The sequence below is a fragment of the Tiliqua scincoides genome, chromosome 2, assembly GCF_035046505.1.
Source record: "Tiliqua scincoides isolate rTilSci1 chromosome 2, rTilSci1.hap2, whole genome shotgun sequence".
In the NCBI taxonomy this organism is placed as follows: domain Eukaryota; kingdom Metazoa; phylum Chordata; class Lepidosauria; order Squamata; family Scincidae; genus Tiliqua; species Tiliqua scincoides.
Genome location: NC_089822.1, coordinates 141,721,861 through 141,739,070, shown reverse-complemented (window position 1 = coordinate 141,739,070; position 17,210 = coordinate 141,721,861). Strand labels below are relative to the sequence as shown.

Sequence of the window (17,210 nt, the reverse complement as noted above, 5' to 3'; positions counted from 1 at the left end):
ACCATAAGACAGAGCACAGTGTGCTATTAAATACAGTTATGACGTTATAATATCAACATTAGAAAACCCAAGTACAAAACTGAGTCATAGGTAATACACAGGTACACATATGTGAAAGGAGCATGTTAATCTTTTGACCTACAAATAGCACATGCCAAATCCAGCCTGTTTATGCACAGAAGACAAACGAGCAGCCTTCTTGAAACTGTAGTCACTTCAAACTGTAGGTGCATGAACCTCATGTTTGAACATTTCCCTACATTCAAAACTCTGATGTTGAAAAGTAACATTTCCCTTCTACCCCGTCCCTGCTTAATATTGGATTTGATGTCCATCTCTTCCTTCAACAAATGCACCTTCTGAAAAATTCCTTTCCCCAGAAAACAGCCACACAACTATGATACAGGATGCCTGATGACGTTAACGGCTTAAATAAAGCATTCTACAGGGAAATATTGGGACATATTTACAAAAAAATCTTCATTATGCTCATTTGTGCACATGCTCAAAAAGATAAGTGCAGGGAAGAGATGCCTGAAAACTCACTTACCACCTATAGTGCTCTCCTGATACTCATGGAACTGTCCCTTGACAAAACGCAGCACCAAGCTAGATTTGCCGACTGCCGATTCACCTAGTAGTACTAGCTTGAACTGACAGATCTTGCTGGCTTGTGACTGACCATTCGGCCTAGTGGCTCCTCTGCTGGTCATGGCCTGAATTCCAAGAGCAGCCTGTGCCCCAGCCGATGCAAAAGCCTACCAGCCACTGACCAGATCTTGGGAGCACAAGGGAAGGATGGCTTGGAACAGAAGGACCACTTCTTCCAAAAACAGTCAACAGTGCCTTCTGGAAATTAAAAAAAGAGGAAAGATTGGTTAATGTACTTGACATAGGAATCACACTGTGGAAGCTTGGATGCAAGTACAATAAAGGTATGTCAGATTTAGTAGGACTGAGGAATCAAACAACATCAGAAAAATGGGAACAACATGGAAGAGACAAGACATACCTGACCTCAGTGCCTCCATCTGTGAAACAGAACACTATAATCCTGCTAAAAGGAAACTTAAGAGAAGAGCATGCATTCTTTCAAAATAGATGCCTGGTGAATATTCAAGCAGGGAAGGACAACATGCGGTCCATAATGAACACAGTAACCCCATGCTCAGAGACCACACGATCTAGTGTTGCACTACACTCAGCAAGGAGACAGTCTGATTCCCAGTATCACCTGCATTTTACCTACAGACATATTCAGGAATCAAAACATCATAATTCCAAGAACTTACTGCAGAAGAGGCAAGTGTTTTTATTTTTATTTTCTAAATTCACATATAGCCCAAAGCAAGCTAGTCTCTACCTTCAGGACAAGGGGAGCAGAGCATTTTCATGTGCAGCAGAGCTCTATGACCAATGAATCAGCAATTCCTGCAGATGTTTTTCTTGCTCACATTCCTCAAGATGTAGCAAGCAGCTCCTGAACTGGAGTGCTCATCACATCATGTGTACCAAGAGCAAGGGCAAGAACCTTGACCTGGCCCAGAATGGCACATTGCGACTGTGCTTAACATCTCAGTTTCACCAGGAGCTCAAGCCAGGCCACCACTGAGGCCTACATGCAGCTGTCAGTTGAGAAGCCGCACAGTCAAGTGCTACATGCTTGTGCTCCTTTCTTAATCCTCTGTTAAGTTTTTCTTCACACCAAACTGTCTGCTTTATAGATTAAACACCACACTAGCAAAAGTGAATTTCAACACAAAGGCATGGAGATTTCAAACCATTAGAAGCTTAAGTGACGAGATACTTAAGAATATGTTTAAACTCAGGTATAAGTTGCTCTGAGTGTTTATTTTGCCCCCCAATTCACTTATTGGAAATACATGCATTACTTGCCAGTGTATATACTTGATGCAACAAGTATCCCATCATATTACTTGCTTTTTCTAACAGAGATTGATCTCTGTGATGGAGGCAATAATGAGCAAAGTCACCAACGTTTTCCCTTCCATGTTTAGCTTTTGCTACCTCAAATTCTGGACACAAAAACAGAAGGGGCAGGATTATAATAGTTTACAGAATACTTTATTTCACAATGGAGGTGCAAAAAGTGAAAGTGGTCAAATAAAATTGGGAGCTGTTCTGTGGATCCCCAGTAATACCAACAGGTGGACTAAAGTACTTAGCACACCCGCACATGCAAGTCAAAGGTCAAGTTTGCAGCTCCCCTGGATATTGGAAATGATTTGACAGGACTACAGATTTAACTCTGCTAGAGTACAAAAACTATCTCAAAATGCTGGTCAAACCAGACCCACTAAGCTGGTTTAAGTGAAAATCTGTTACTACAGTACATGAGCGTGAGAGTCAGCAGTACATCTAAACTTTCACTTTTCAGCTAGATGCTTTGGAGACAACTATCTGGTGTGAAACAAAGCAAGATGAGGCCCCACCAACACACACAAATACAGTCAGCTTCTCAAATTATCTACAGGGCTATGCAAGAACATAAGAGCATAGAAGAATCTATCTAATCTGCTTTCAAATGCATCTAGGCCAGAAGCCATCACCATATCCTGTGTCAAGGAGTTCCACAGACTATATGCTGAGTAAAGAAATTTTCTTTTGGCTGTTCTAACTCTCCAGACATTCAATTTTAGTGGATGTCCCCTGGTTCTGGTGTTGTGTGAGAAGGAAAAGAACATCCCTCTATCCATGACAAGCATAATTTTGTATGCATAATTATGTACAAGAAACTGTCAGGTGGTCTTACAAATCTGCAATGAGAAGAAAAATTTTGCAACTGAGCTAAAGATTGGGACATACTTGTTTTGACAGCTGGATAATATTAGTTGTGTTACTGTTTTTACAGTTAGTTGCAGTACTGTATGTTGTTGCTGGCCAGAACAAGTCAGGCACACCATATGTATAGAAGAACATGGACTGGAACTTGAATCAAATGAAGTACCATCAGGTGGCTGGAAACAATAGCCAGACCATTCCAGACTTCAGGCCTTAGAAATTGTTCACATTGTAGATACTGCCACTGTGAGGTGACAAAGCTTCTTTCCAGTAACGGAAACCCAAGGCCAAATAAAATGTTCTGTTATTGACCCAATACAACTGAAATACAACTCATGTGAAAAGCTAGACTAGACTTCTTTAACACAACTTTTCAAGCGGGTTGGATTTGATTCAGAGGGCACTTTCAAACATGTGTACAAAAGCAGAGTCTGTTGCCCTTAATTTCAAGAAACTCTAGTATCCACAAAGTAGTAGTGCTTTAAAAATAGAGTGAATAGAAGGTAGTGCCAGCACCAGGGTCTGGGGGTCCCCCTCAGATTAAGCCCTGTCTGAAGCTCTTACAGCCCCTGTATGTGCACACTCATTTCTGTGCTCCCCACCCAGATGAAATGACTTCCAAGATCACTTACTCTTCCTCAGCTCAGATGGGTGAGAGGAGAATGGAGCAGTTGAAGGGTGCTCTCTTCAGTACCATCAGGGCAGGCAGAGGAGCATTCAGCAACCTCCTCTAACAAGAGTTCTGTCCTCCATGAACTGGCTTCTTTGGAGGGCCTCTGCAGCACCACATGGGCCTCTGAGGAAGCCCAACTGCAGGTAGAGGGCAGAAGAAAGCAGTGACAGTGCACATTGCTTAGCTGAGCAACTTGAATTGTCACTCCCTGCTGCTTGGGGAGCTTTGGAGCCTGTTTGTATCATCTGTTGGCTAGTGTCCAACTTCTGATACCAGCCTTGACAGCAAGACTTAACTACCAATAGCGTTCTTAGTTTTGAGTAAGCTTGCTGCCAAATTTATCTTCCCTCCAAAACTACAGCTAAAGTCAAAGCCCAACAGGAAACACTCCAGGATTCACATAAGTGTTCCCTGTCAAATACAAAATAGCCCTCTTATTTAAGCTATCCAAGTCTGGATAACAAAAAGACGAGTTCCTTAGAGATGTCTCTCTGCAATATGCACCAAGATCAATGTGCAACAAAGTTAAAACCCGAGCATAGATGTTATCAAGTAGCAAAGCAAATATTACGCATTTAGGCTTCTTCAAGCTCTTGTCTTTTCCCAAGAGAGTAGTTGAGCAATGACCTTGCAGACATCCTGTCCAAGTTTCGTTGGAAGAACCCTATGCATTTCTAGAGAAGAGGCCAGAACAGCTGGCTCCAGCCTGTTTGGGGAAGCTTGCTGAAGTGTCACACAGCACTTGGTTTTATGCAGAGATCACTGCCTGTCCACAATTTTTTTTTTAAAGTGGTCATAGGTACCAAGTGTGCCCCACAGTCAACACACAGAATAGTTACCAGCAGACTGAAATTTTCCACCCCAAAAGGAAAGCACTTGCCTTCTTCATAAAGTTAGGTAAATTTTAAGATAACCTATAGGATGTGTGCAATAAAAGGGCCCAATCCTACCCAACCTTCCAGTGCTGATGAAGCCATGCCAACGGGTGCATGTTGCATACTGCAGTGGGGGGGGGGGAATCATGGAGGTTCATTCCCTTACCTTGGGTCTGCATTGCAGCTGCATCAGCATTGGAAAGCTGGATAGGTTTGGGCCCAAAAGCTTTATTAAAAGTCACATGCACCAATACATGTTCCCTTAAGACAACTCTGTAAGAACCCAGAGAATCCCTGAGCAATACAGCTTCTTGAGTGTCAGCAAATAACTTCCCATCTTAGAAACCTAGATCAAGTTAAGATGGGGACTCTTTCACAAAATATTTTTCCTGCCACAATGGGGCTCTGTTTCAGTAGTTTTTCAAGAGGGCATGCGAACATTCACCTCCTTAGACTGGTTGCTGCCACTTTTAAAAGAAAGCAGTCTACAATAAACTTCTTCTTGGTACATGCTTTGCCAGGAGATGGGAAGGGACTGATTTCACAGTGAAAGGCTCCCAGCCTCTGAAGCATTCCTTTCAGAATAAAGAAGTTGCATACAGACATACAAAATGACAGTTATCGCTGCCAGGGGAAAAAAATTCAGAGCAGCCTTATTGTAAACTCTTGAGGTATGAAATGTATTCTGATGTTTGATGTACATTCTCACTTATCAAATCAGAAAAGATGAACTGGTTGTTCTTGATAGCAAACTGAAGCCCAATATTAAGACACCAGGATTACCACCGCCAGGGAATTCTTCTGGTTTTTGGCAGAAATAGAAGGTATATATACACTCTACAAAGCAAGTCCTTCCCTTCTCAGAATTTTAAAAATCAAGTTAAGAAATCAACTAATCCAAGCTAACTAAAATGATCAAACTAATCCTTAATCTAATCTGGATTCTTTCCTTATTCTACTTTATTCTTTCCTTCCTTTTTCTCTGAGCATCTTTCATTTGTAAGCTATACTGTTACACAGAAATACTTTGCAGTAATTCTTATTTACCACCACACCTGTTCTGGCATTAGTCTTTTGTAACAAGATCCTCAAAGAAACTTCACAGTATGGTTTTACATCCTGAAGTCTTCCTCACATAGTACAGTAGGTCCCCACTTTATGATGGGGTTCCAATGCAATTCACAGAACAATCCTATTCATGTCTCCTCAGAAGTAAGTCCCACTATAGTCAGTGGGGCTTTCTCCCAAGTAAGTGTGGACAAGACTGCAACTTAAATCACTTTATGATGAACTCTCCAGGTAAAACAAGGTTCACTATATGCTGGCTTTATGACTGCTGCCAACAGAGCATGTGGGTGACTGATAAGGCAACCAACAATTACAAACACCTGGTGGCATCTCAGCCAACAGCAGCATGTTTAACCATGGCTCTGTGTGTTTGAGGGAGCGGGCTGGAAGGCAAATATAAGGTTCTGAATGTAAGGCACCAGGATCATGCTGCTACCAGGGTTGGTAGGGGTTTTTTCACTTACCTGCAGCCAGCACTGCAGTCCTGGGAGGCCTGCAAAAACCTTTAAAAAGAAAAAAAGGCATTTCCTGTTTCATCATGAAAACCAGAAGTGCCCCTTTTTTCTTTTTTTAGATATTTGCAAGCAAGGGGAGCACTCCACAAGAATGCTGAAAAGTAAATAAATCCCTTCCACTACCTGCAGTAGCATGACCCTGGGGATCACACTGCTGCCTTTCCCTCATCCTTCCCCTTAAAGGGACAGGGGCACGTGTTTCCCTGGTTGGTGCATTGTGACTCACCATTTTGGGAACCACTGCACTACTGAATTCAATTTACAATACAGCGGTGCCTCCGGAATGATTACGAAGGCCAACACACATTTTGCTTCCTTAAACGTTACACCAATTCCTGGGTACATTTGGGGTGCCGATTCCAAAAATGGCATCCGTTTTGCCCTATCACATCTAGGTTTGGAGATATAGTATAACCTCTTTAGTGAATGGTTCAAGCAGCTTCCTCATGAGGAAGCCTACACCATGGATGTAAATTTATTCAAATATGAAATGTAATTTAATTCTTTTGTTCTCTGACACAGTGTCAGAGAGATGATGTGGCCCTCCTGCCAAAAAGTTTGGATACCCCTGCTTTAGAATAACACCCATGGAAAGCAATTTGTCCACAGAGTAAACAGAGTTGCAACTATGTGCAGCTGCACTTGCTCAGTCATTCCTTGCTGCTTGTCTCTCTGCTGTGATTGAATTGCACACTCCCAGTTATGTGTTATATGTTAAGCCTCTGGCTTAACACACCAGGAACCTTAAAGAAGGATTTGATGAATGGTTCTACTGGTATGTTTACAGTGTTCTTACTCTGGGAGTGTTTACAAAAAGGTTGTGAAGACTAGAATTTAAAAAGTTAATGAATAAAAGTGTATCTTAGGATCTTTTATGAATTTTTTAAATAAATTAGAGGCTGTACTGGTAGGTAACAGTTGCTACCTAACAGAGTTAAGCAGGGTTTTTCAAACTGGGGTGTCAGGACGCCCCAGCCTGTGGGCCCTGGCCTCTGCCCCCTTAAGGGGCAGGGGCAGCCTGGTGGCAGGGAGGAGGTAGCAGCGCAATCCCCAGGATCATGCTGCTTAGGTGGCTGCAGGGGCTTGGGAGCACTTACCCAAGCTTCCTGCATCCTCCCTGGGGTGCCCGGAGCCCCATGCGACCTTTGACAGGGTTCCCCACAGCAGTGAAAGTGAAAGCTGAGAGATCACAATCGCTCTGCTTTTACTTTCACTGCTGCAGGGAGCCCTGCCAAAGGTCGCACCGGGCTCTCCACACCATGGGGAGGCTGGAGGAGGCTTGGGTAAGTGCACCCAAGCCCCTGCAGCCCCCTGAGCAGTGCGATCCTGGGGATCGTGCCGCTGCCTCCACCCACCCCCGCAAGCACTTACAGTGGCTCAAACTCTCCATGAGAGTTTGAAAACCACTGGTCTTAGGTAACAAGTACTGGTAGGTTATTTTTTCAGGATTTGGTCTCCGGTAGATTCAGACAAAAATTTGTCAGGCACACCCCCCCCCCCAAGTTTCCCACTGATTTATCCAAGAGTCATGCCACATTCAACGATTTTGGTTCAAAGCCTATCCTCAACTTATCTGTGAGAGTGACTTATAGGCGGGTGTCTGTGGTATTTTATATAAAGCATTTGTACCCTGATCTTCAGTCAACAGTGCTCCTAGAGCAACTTATGGGAAAAAAATCAATCAGAAAATAACTGAAGTAGAAAGGATGTGGGGGAGGGAGATGCTATACCCTACAGGCTGCTTCTTCCCCCCTCCCCCAGTGTGCAGTGATTCTATTATCACTGCATTTCTACAGGACATCATTTAGTCACAGAAGGGAAAAAATAGTTTATTTTGCTAGGGCAGTCTCATTAATGTTTATGAATCAACACCAGCCCTTACATAAATTAAAAACTTTACTAACCAACCCTTCCAGTGTGGCTCGAGTAATGAAACTGAAGCACTGGTCTGGCAATGTGCTGCTCCTGCAATGGCAGTCGCAAATGTGCTGAATAGCTTTCATGGCACCTGCTGAGGGCTGGAAGTGATGTCATTAATTAGAGAGTGATATCCTGGCAGGTAATGACCAAAAATAAGCACTTTGTTCTCACCTAGGAACTCACTAGCTGTAAATGACAAGAGAAAATATGCAGGGTTTGATCATAATTTCAAGATAAGGAAGAGAGCAACTATTGCACAGGCTGCCCTATCAGCAGCACTGCATTTACCAAGGCACACTTCACAGTCCAGCAGCTGATAGGTGTTCTGCAAAGCAACGCTACAGCAGAAATGGCACTGCTGAAAGGGCAGCCACCACAAGCCTGAAATATTCCCCTACCCCCATAGCAGTGCTGTAAGCAAGGGCAAATAATTGTGGAGGTTAAGAGAAAGCTAACTATGAGCAGCAGGGATACTGCAGACACAGATCATATGGAACACTCTGCATATAAAGAACAGAACAAAAGTCTTGGAGGGTTCAGGGATGGTTCAAACACTTACTAGTGCAGGCAGGCCAAGTTATGACATTCAAGTAGTTCTGATTAAATAGATGTAAAGAGTGATTCAATAACTTTCACTCTATTTGTGTGCATTTACTTGCCATGAGAATCTGATTTGCTAATACTTTGGCATGAGGCCTCAACATACTAAGATGCAGGTCACAGTGGTCTCCACCTCAAAGGAGTCTCTTCTTTCTTGATCACTCCCACCTTGAAGGAACTTACAGCAACCACATAAAGGATAAGAAGAGCAGTTCACTCCTAAAAGTTCATAACACAAGTTGGGTTTATTTCTCTGGCCTAGAGGTTTAAGAGTCTTTTCTACTGCTACTACTTGGAAGCATATTATTTGAATAAAAAGTTACAGAAATACCATTATCTCCAGGGCAGAGTCCTGTGTTAGCCGCCGCAGAGTACCACAACTTGGATGTTCTGCTAACTCCCAAATAATGCTCTCACTCATATGGAAGTGAGGCACACACCGTTGGCAGCACAATCACTTGGTTTGACTGACCAGATACACAGGAAAAAAGATGGCCAAGTATCAAATGAAGGCCTTACATGCCCAGAAGTCTCCATGAGTGTAAATAAGTCAGGCAAGTTCAGAGCCAGTGGCGTACCAAAGGTGGGGACAGCAGTGGCCCTCAAGGTGACCAATGACCACAGATCTCAAGGTGGAGGCCAAGTCTAGCCTTTGCCTTGAGCAGACACTTGAAGGGTAGACCTAGCCTCTGCCTTGAGACCCTCTGGTGGATGCCAGGTCTACCCTTCACTTCAAATAGCTGGTAGATCTGGCCTCTTCCAGGGAACCTCAAAGCAGAGACCAGGTCTACCTTTGACTTTGAACAGAGTAGACCTGGCTTCTGCCCCATGTGTCAATTACCCTAAGTATGCCGCTGCCCAGAGACAGATGGTTTCAGCAACCTTTGTGGGAAAAGTGGCCAGATGTTTGACAATGACATCATCATGTCGTTGCCAAGATCCAGAAGTAGCTGTTTCAAAGTTAGCTTGAGAGGTGAGGCTTCCCACCCAGTTTGCCATGTGCCAGATGGGGAATGGCGGCTCTGCCATTCCCAGTCAAGCGCATGGCGAGCAGGGCAGGAGACCTCACCTCCCAAGCCAAGCTCTGGGCAGGCTGGATGACTCTGGGTGGCAGGCCAGATCTTTGAGATCTTTAGGAAGTTCAAAAGAATCTCAGTTTTCAGTTCTGAAAAATGTTAAATTTTGCTTTTTAGCACCCAAGTATTTCCAGGGCAGCTCACAAAATTTCAAAAGATGCAGAACAAGAAAGCTCAACAATCAGGGAATAAGAGGACAGGTTCTCCTATAGATTAGGAACTGGCTAAACAGGAAACAGAGTGGGTATAAATGGGCAATTTTCACAATGAATTGAGGTAAAAAGCAGTGTGCCCCAAGTGTTGGTCTTGGGATTGACACCTTTCAATTTGTTCATAAATACCCTTGAGTTGGGGATAAAGAGCAAGGTGCCCAGGTTTGGCAGGCAACTTTTCTGGGTGGTGAAGTCTAGAAAAAATTGTGAAGAACTCCAGAAGGATCTCTCCAGACTAGGGGAATGGGTCGCAAAATGGTAGATCTGCTTCAGTGTAAGTGTAAAATGATTCACATTGGGGAAAGAAATCAAATGTCACATATATTCTGATGGTTCTGGAGATCAATCCTGGGGTGGTGGAGGATAGCTCAATCAAAGCGTAGACCCAGTGTGCAGAAGGCCAATTCAGTGGTCAGGATCATTAAAAAAGACAGAATAAAACGAACAATTATTATGCCATTGAACAAATTGATGGTAAGGCCACATCTGGAGTATAGTGGCCAGTTTTGATCACCATATCTCAAAAAGGCTATAGCAGAACTGGAAAAGGTGCAGAAGAGAGAAACTGAAATGATTAGTGGGCTGGGGCACCTCCCTTAACAAGGATACAACATTTGGGGCACTTCGTCCAAAAAAAAAGGTGTCTGAAGAAGAAAATGATTGAGATGCAAATTATTCATGGGACTGATAACGTGGATAGAGGGAAGTTCTTTTCCCTCTTCCATTATACCAGAACCAAGGGCATGCACTAAAATTGACTGAGAGGAAAATCAGAAGAGACAAAAGGAAATATTTCCTTACTCATTACATAATTAATACGTGAAACTCCTTGCTCCAGGATGTTGTGATGGCACCTGGCCTAGATGCCTTTAAAATTGGATTCAACAGATTTATGGAGGAAATTAATCACAGGTTACAAGTCACGAAGGCTGTATGCAACCTCTGGGTTTTCAAGGCAGCCTATCTCTGAATGCCCAATGCAAGGGAGTGGCAACAGGGATACAGGTATCATATATTCTTCGACACTCCCATAAGTGGGCCACTCTGAGATCCAGCAAAGTGGACCAGATGGGCCTTTAGCCTAATTCAGCAAGGCTCTTCTTACATTCTCACACAATAAAAGAGTTAATTCTGTAGTAGTCCATACAGTTGCAGAAAATCTGTTAAATGCTCAGATACCAGATGGAGTTATAGGTTGGCCTTCTGCGCCTTGCACAGTTCCTTATCCTACAGACCTGCACAGTTCCCCCAACTAGTGAATGTGTTACCTTCTCTGATCTAGTCCCTGTCACCCAGTTCACAAACGGCAATGGTTATGCAAGCATCTTTATGCATTTATTCTTCATGCAACATAATCTGATTTCCCTCACAGATGTTTAGTTCAACAAAATCACCAGATCTTGTCTGGTTAAAGGAAAACATGCTGAACCCAATCTGCCACCAGTAGCTGCTACTACAACTAATTTCTGTTTTCAAATATTTCCTGCAGCTCCATTGGCTCCTAAATGTTTTGAAGATCTCAGAGCATGCAACTGGCAAGTACCACCAACTGAGGGACTTTGATCTAAAGTCCTTTAAAGGTACCTTTACCCCTTTATTCCTCTAAGCAAGTAAATTGTTTAGTACAATAGTTACAAACAGAGTTATTTGCACTGGGTCTGCATGCACCAATTCAAGGACAGGCCTGGAAGAGGTGAGATTACATGTTTACCCCATCCTATTGTTCTAGGCTTGAAAGGAAAGTCTTTAAATACTAGCAGAGCAAGATGGGAAACTGAAGTTTGCCAGCAATATTGCATCACAGTAAGGCAGCAGGAGGCTATAGACAGCTAAGCAAAAGCAAATATTCAGTCCAATTTTTTCTACAAGCTTGCCAGCATCACTCTTAGGCCCTTTCGTTTTCAAATTTTTCCATGCTCAACTTTGGAGCTAGATTGTGCCATAAGAGACAGGTAAATGAAGCCCCCCCCTCTCTCTCTCACACACACACACACACACAAAAAGAGTGCTCTTTAAAGATTATGACTGCCCACCATATCAATATAAGATTCAGATAGATGATAGTGCAGAGGATATTCTCTGTGCTAACTCACAAAGCTTTAAAAAGACTAATTAGCATTCATTCTTAACAGAATTTTTTATTCTAGATCCTCAATGATTACACTGCTAGTTATCAGACTGATAACTGTGATATCCAACAGTTGTCTCCCATATTAAACTTTAAGAGAGAACTGAAGCACATACTAAGTGTATAGCCATACAGACCAGAATTTCACTATTTATACTATTATTTTGTTGCCAGCAAGGCAGAACTGACATTTTCCAATTCTAAAGGATGAGCCCCATCTTTGTGTACATACGCTCATCACACAATGGGGACACAGGTTTGTATATGCTGGCCCTTCCACAATTTACTTGCGTGCCAAAACCAACAGGTCTGCTCGCCGACATAAATTAAGCATAACATGCAAGAGTCAAGTATGGGCATGCAATGCAATATGCATAGCCCTAATAAATTCTCAACCTTTTTCTCGCAAAACAGGAGCAAACTCTTAAATACCAGTGTTATCAGGCATACGTACATTAGTCTTAACTTGTAAATGGTGTGTACAACACATGGTCCAAAGCAAGCACAGAGGTTATTTAATAACTTGTTTAAGATTCAAGAAAGAATTACTGCAATGCCCAAGATGTTTCTTTTACTATCACTGACAAAGTTCTGGATGGTGAGCAGTTTGCCAACTTCAACATGGGGGAAAAACCGGCTTGGTTTTCCAACTGCCTTCAACTCTCAACCTACTGGTATAAGCAATTCTCTTCCCTATCTGGATCTGGCAGTCATGTTGCAGGCCTTTGCCAACCTCAAGGCTCAGCCAGTATAATAGGTTCTACACAGAGATGACCTGAAGGGCAGCAAATGAGAGAAGCAGCAGCAACATCTTCTGAGATAGACAAACAGAGCGAGCCATTTCCCTAGTGCTCAAAAATCTACAATGACTTACAGTCTTTCGGGTTCAAATCAAAGCAGTGACAAATCTCTAAACACCTCAGGCTCTGAAATCCACTGAGAGAACCTCTTTCCCTAGACCTCAATGCAATTCCCACCAACAGAGAACACCTGATAATGATATAGTCCATAATTACTTAAAAATAAACCATAACGGAACAGTACATGTGATTTAACTTAAGGTTTTGAGAGTATCTCATTTCCTTAAGGGTGAGACTTATTTTCAATTTTGCAGTCAGGCAAAGGACATCACTTGTGACAATTCTCAATGCATTGCAATGCAAGGAAGGAAGTGGTCTGGATTTTGATATGGGTCAATCAAGAACCCTAGCACTGTAAATCATGAGAGCTATTCCACCAGACCTGATCAATTCTAGCATTCTACTTCCAGAAGTGGAAAGAGACTTCAAGAAAGTTCATAAGCAGGGCAGGAAGACAACTCAGCTCCATTATGTAGTACTTAAAGCAGAGCAGGCTTATAAACAAAACAAAAAATCTAGGATTCCTGCTTGCTTTCACAGCATTTTGCATATGTTCCACCGAAACTACCAAGATTATCCTTGTAACCATGAGAGCTGGATATTTCACTAAGAAGAAAATGGAAAAACCCTCCATTCCTTCCAATAATCTGTTGGGCTCCAAAACATTTCACGGGCAAGACAACAGAAAGCTTTTTATATAGTGAAAAGATGAAGATTTGTGACAAGTAGAGAAAGAGGCTGATCCATTTTCAGCCAACCAGACTACTGGAACAAAACAATGGAGAAAACAAACAAACAATGGGGAAACAAACAAAGTTCCCCATTTCTGGAACTGCTCTATCCATCATAGAGGAAAAGCTCAAATTTGTTCTGTATGTGTATTATTATTAACAGTATTTATATACTGCTTTTCAACAGAAAGTTCACAAAGCGATTTACAGAGAAAAAACAAACAAACAACTAATGGCTCCCTGTCCCAAAAGGGCTCACAATCTAAAAGGATGCAAAAGAACACCAGCAGACAGCCACTAGAAAAGACAGTGCTGGGTGAGGAGGGCCAGTTACTCTTCTCCCCCCCCCCCCCGCTAAAAAGAAAAGCACCCACTTAGAAAGTGCCTCTTACCCAGTTAGCAGGGTTACTGTACTGTACACTGTACTGTACACTCAAGAATGGTAGCAAAACAAACATGGATAACTATTAATTCCAACTTAGATAGGAAATTGGATAGGAAAAATATATACAGAGTACCTGCAAAAATGTTTCAAAAGCATTTACCACTCAGCTTAAGAATTGGTTTAGTATTGAGAGAGTTTTAATCCAAATCGGTTCCTTGATTTGAATTACACCCCTTAGTAATCAAGCTTTGAGGGGCACAATACCACAATGAATACGGAAAAATCCAGCCCTTAAGAACTCACAGACCATAAACAGCTGACATGGTCTGAGTAAGTCATCCAGCATATACAATCACCCACTTGGAGAAAACATTTTGAAGTTACTCAACTGTCTTCAGGCAAGCAAAACAGTAAGTGGTAACAGTGGCTAGGAACAATTAGGACAAAACTAGGGAGAGATAACCTCTTAAGGAAAAGTGTACTATCAGTAAACAATAGAAGGCTTATCATTTCCCATATTCAGAACAGACAAAAAAATTCTAGGACAAGCCCACACCAAATGACCTCACAACCCTCTGCAATCTAACTTCCATGATTCACTTCCTTTCCTTCAGTGTTCTGCAACTGATGCTGTACTGGATTCCACACCCTAGTGATACCAAGGAAGTCCCACATGGGAAAGAAAATCCAATGTGAGAAAGAACACAAAATCCTAAATAGTTAAGAGTGCCATGATGTGGTATATGGAAACAAGCATTCACTTTAACTAATTCAGTGTCCAAAAGCACGTTTTTAGCTTTGACATTTGCAAATTCCACCAGATAATAGAACTCTATTAAACCTTATGAAGCACATACATGATACATGAAGTACTTCCAGCCAAGTACTTCTGCTTCTTTCCCATACCAGATCAACAAAGAATCTCATTTTTCTTCAGTTTGGTTTTCTGGGCAGCTTCCTTGCATCAATGCATTTTTAATAAGAAGCTGTAAGGAGAACAGATTATACATCCCCTTAAAGCAGAGAAATATCTATGAATTCCTTATGCCACCATCTCGAGAATATCTAGGGGGATAATTACTAGGATTAGAGGAAGCACCACACACACCCAAGCACAACTGTGAACTAAGCAGAATCAAAAGATTCTCTATGAATGCTGATCACAATAGGCAGCTTTGCTCTGCTCTGAAGAGCACAATGAAGCCTCGAATGTATTTTGCTTCCCCCAGGTACCCACAGTTAAAAAACAAACAGTTTCTAGTTGACTAGGGGAACACAGAGGTGCTTCAACATCACTAATACATGAAAAGGGCTGAGCACAGCAGCTTCAACCATTCAAGCAGCTGAGCCCAGATCTTGTGACAATCAGTTTAGGACAACTATCCTAGTTTTATATGTGGGGGTAATCTCCACAAAACACAAGATGCTTACAGATGTCAAAACTCTTGAAGAAGCAGGTTCAGGAAGCTTTAATAAGATCTGTCAGTGCCGCCAGATCAAGATTCTAAAAATGAAGATGGGACACATCCAAAGCATGAAATTGTTGGTGAAACTAAGTCAGGGGTGGGTAGACTTTCAACTTTAGGAATCCTGGACCTTTAACAATTATATAGAATAGGACACTGGTTCTCAAGTGTTTAGCACCGGGACCCACTTTTTAGAATGAGAATCTGTCAGGACCCATGAGAAGTGACATCATCAAGCAGGAAAATGTTTCACAATCCTAGGCTGCAATCCTACCACATTTACCCAGGCATAAGTCCCATTTACTATCATTGTTAAAAGAATATACATAGTAGCCTGTTAAGAGTACAGATCTGCCACATTACCCCAAATGCAGTCACACACCATGGTAGCACCAATACAAATATATTAAGAACAAAATTTTGAAATGAATGGGGATCCACCTAGTGGGTCCCAACCCACAGTCTGAGAAACACTGGAATAGGGAATTTCAGCAGGTGCAGCTTGTCCTCTCACAGAAGACAAGCTGCACCTACTGAAATTCTCACTCCTACACAATTGTTAAAGGTCGAGGATCCCTAAAGTCAAAAGTCTGCCCACCCCTGTATTAAGCAATCGCCTTTAAGATCCTTGAACACCAAAAATACATGGTAGAGTTAAGTCAAGGCTAACCAAAGGACCAGTTTTTTTGGGAACATCACTAGACAAACACACACAGGGCATGATCCTAACCAGGTCTACTCAGAAGTACGTCCTATTTTGTTCAGTGGGGCTTACTCTCAGGAAAGTGTGGTTAGGATTGCAGCCACAAACCATCAATACAGCCACCCTAACAATCTAGGTGTCGCTGCACCATTTCCACTGGAAAAAAGTCAGCCAGCCTAAAGACCTCTGCCCCAGTGGGACCTCAAAGGGAACAGGAACACATGAAGTGCAGGCCCACGCTGAGCACAGCCCTCGCTCTACTCTCCAGGCCCCCTGCGGCCCACATGCCACTCTCTATGTCCCAGTCAGCTCCTCAAGGAAAGAACAAGTACCACCAGGCCCAGGCAGCCAAGGAGCCAGACTCTCAGTTGTCGTCGTCCCCTTCCCCTTCCCCATCTCGCAGGGGTAGCTCCACTGCTCCTGCCAACGTCCAGGCAGCTTCCAAGAGCACAGCTCTGAGGGGCCAAGCAGGGAGCCAGGCCCCACCACTGCGTCCACACTCAGCCCTGCACGCCACCTTCCCACTCCACTCCCCGTCTCGCCCCCACAGCCATTGCCCTCCCTCATGGCCAAGAGCCGCCAAGCCCACCCCCGTCTCATCCCCACCCAAAGGGCCCAACTAGTTCTCCTCCTCACCACCCCCTTCCCAGGGTTACCAGGCAACCAGTGCTCGAAGGAACCCCACCCCCGCTCCCTCGAGTAACCCAGGCAACCACTGCGGCCTAAGGCCCCCACCGGGTACCTGAGACGCCTCTTCCTCCCCCCTCCGCGGCCCCCGACTGTCTCGCACACAAACAAACTACCTCAACCAAACCCACCTCTGTGCTGAGAGGCGGAGCAAGAGAACACTCCGAGCCAGTCGGCAGTGGGCACCTGGAGTGCGGGCACGCCCTCGCAACCAATCATCCTTCGCGAAGCCGCACCCTTGCACAGCCTGGCCAATTGGGGCGCAGGAGAGGGAAGAACGGGCAGCGGTTCCTGCACCAATAGGGTAGAAGAGGTGAGACGGCCAATTAGAAAGCACCCAACCCGGCCGAGGGACAGGTATTTCGTTAACTGACAAGCGCATCAGCCAGTAAAAAGGTCACCACCTCCAGGGGTTTCATAAACAACAAATAAGGTGACCTAATAGGGCGGGGCCGTCTGCCGTCTCCAACCAATCACGACCCGCGCTTCGGTTGCCAAGGCCCAATCCC

General features: G+C 43.5%; 1 protein-coding gene across 4 annotated transcripts in view; it reads right to left on the bottom strand.

Moving 5' to 3' along the window:
* RAB5B (RAB5B, member RAS oncogene family) overlaps positions 1–16,820 on the bottom strand; it is a 29,661-nt gene extending 12,841 nt beyond the window's left edge. Inside the window, exons 1-3 of one of the 4 annotated variants that reach the window (XM_066613916.1) lie at positions 16,757–16,803; positions 15,277–15,349; positions 551–849 (exon numbers count right to left, since the gene is read on the bottom strand). In XM_066613916.1, coding sequence (XP_066470013.1) covers positions 551–713 — 163 coding nt within the window. In that variant the 5' untranslated portion in view covers positions 714–849; positions 15,277–15,349; positions 16,757–16,803. Of the gene's footprint in view, positions 1–550; positions 850–3,434; positions 3,503–13,978; positions 14,002–15,276; positions 15,350–16,756 lie in introns of those variants that run through there. The other 3 variants (XM_066613915.1, XM_066613918.1, XM_066613917.1) reach the window with 3 other exon arrangements.
* Positions 16,821–17,210: the final 390 nt, after the last annotated feature.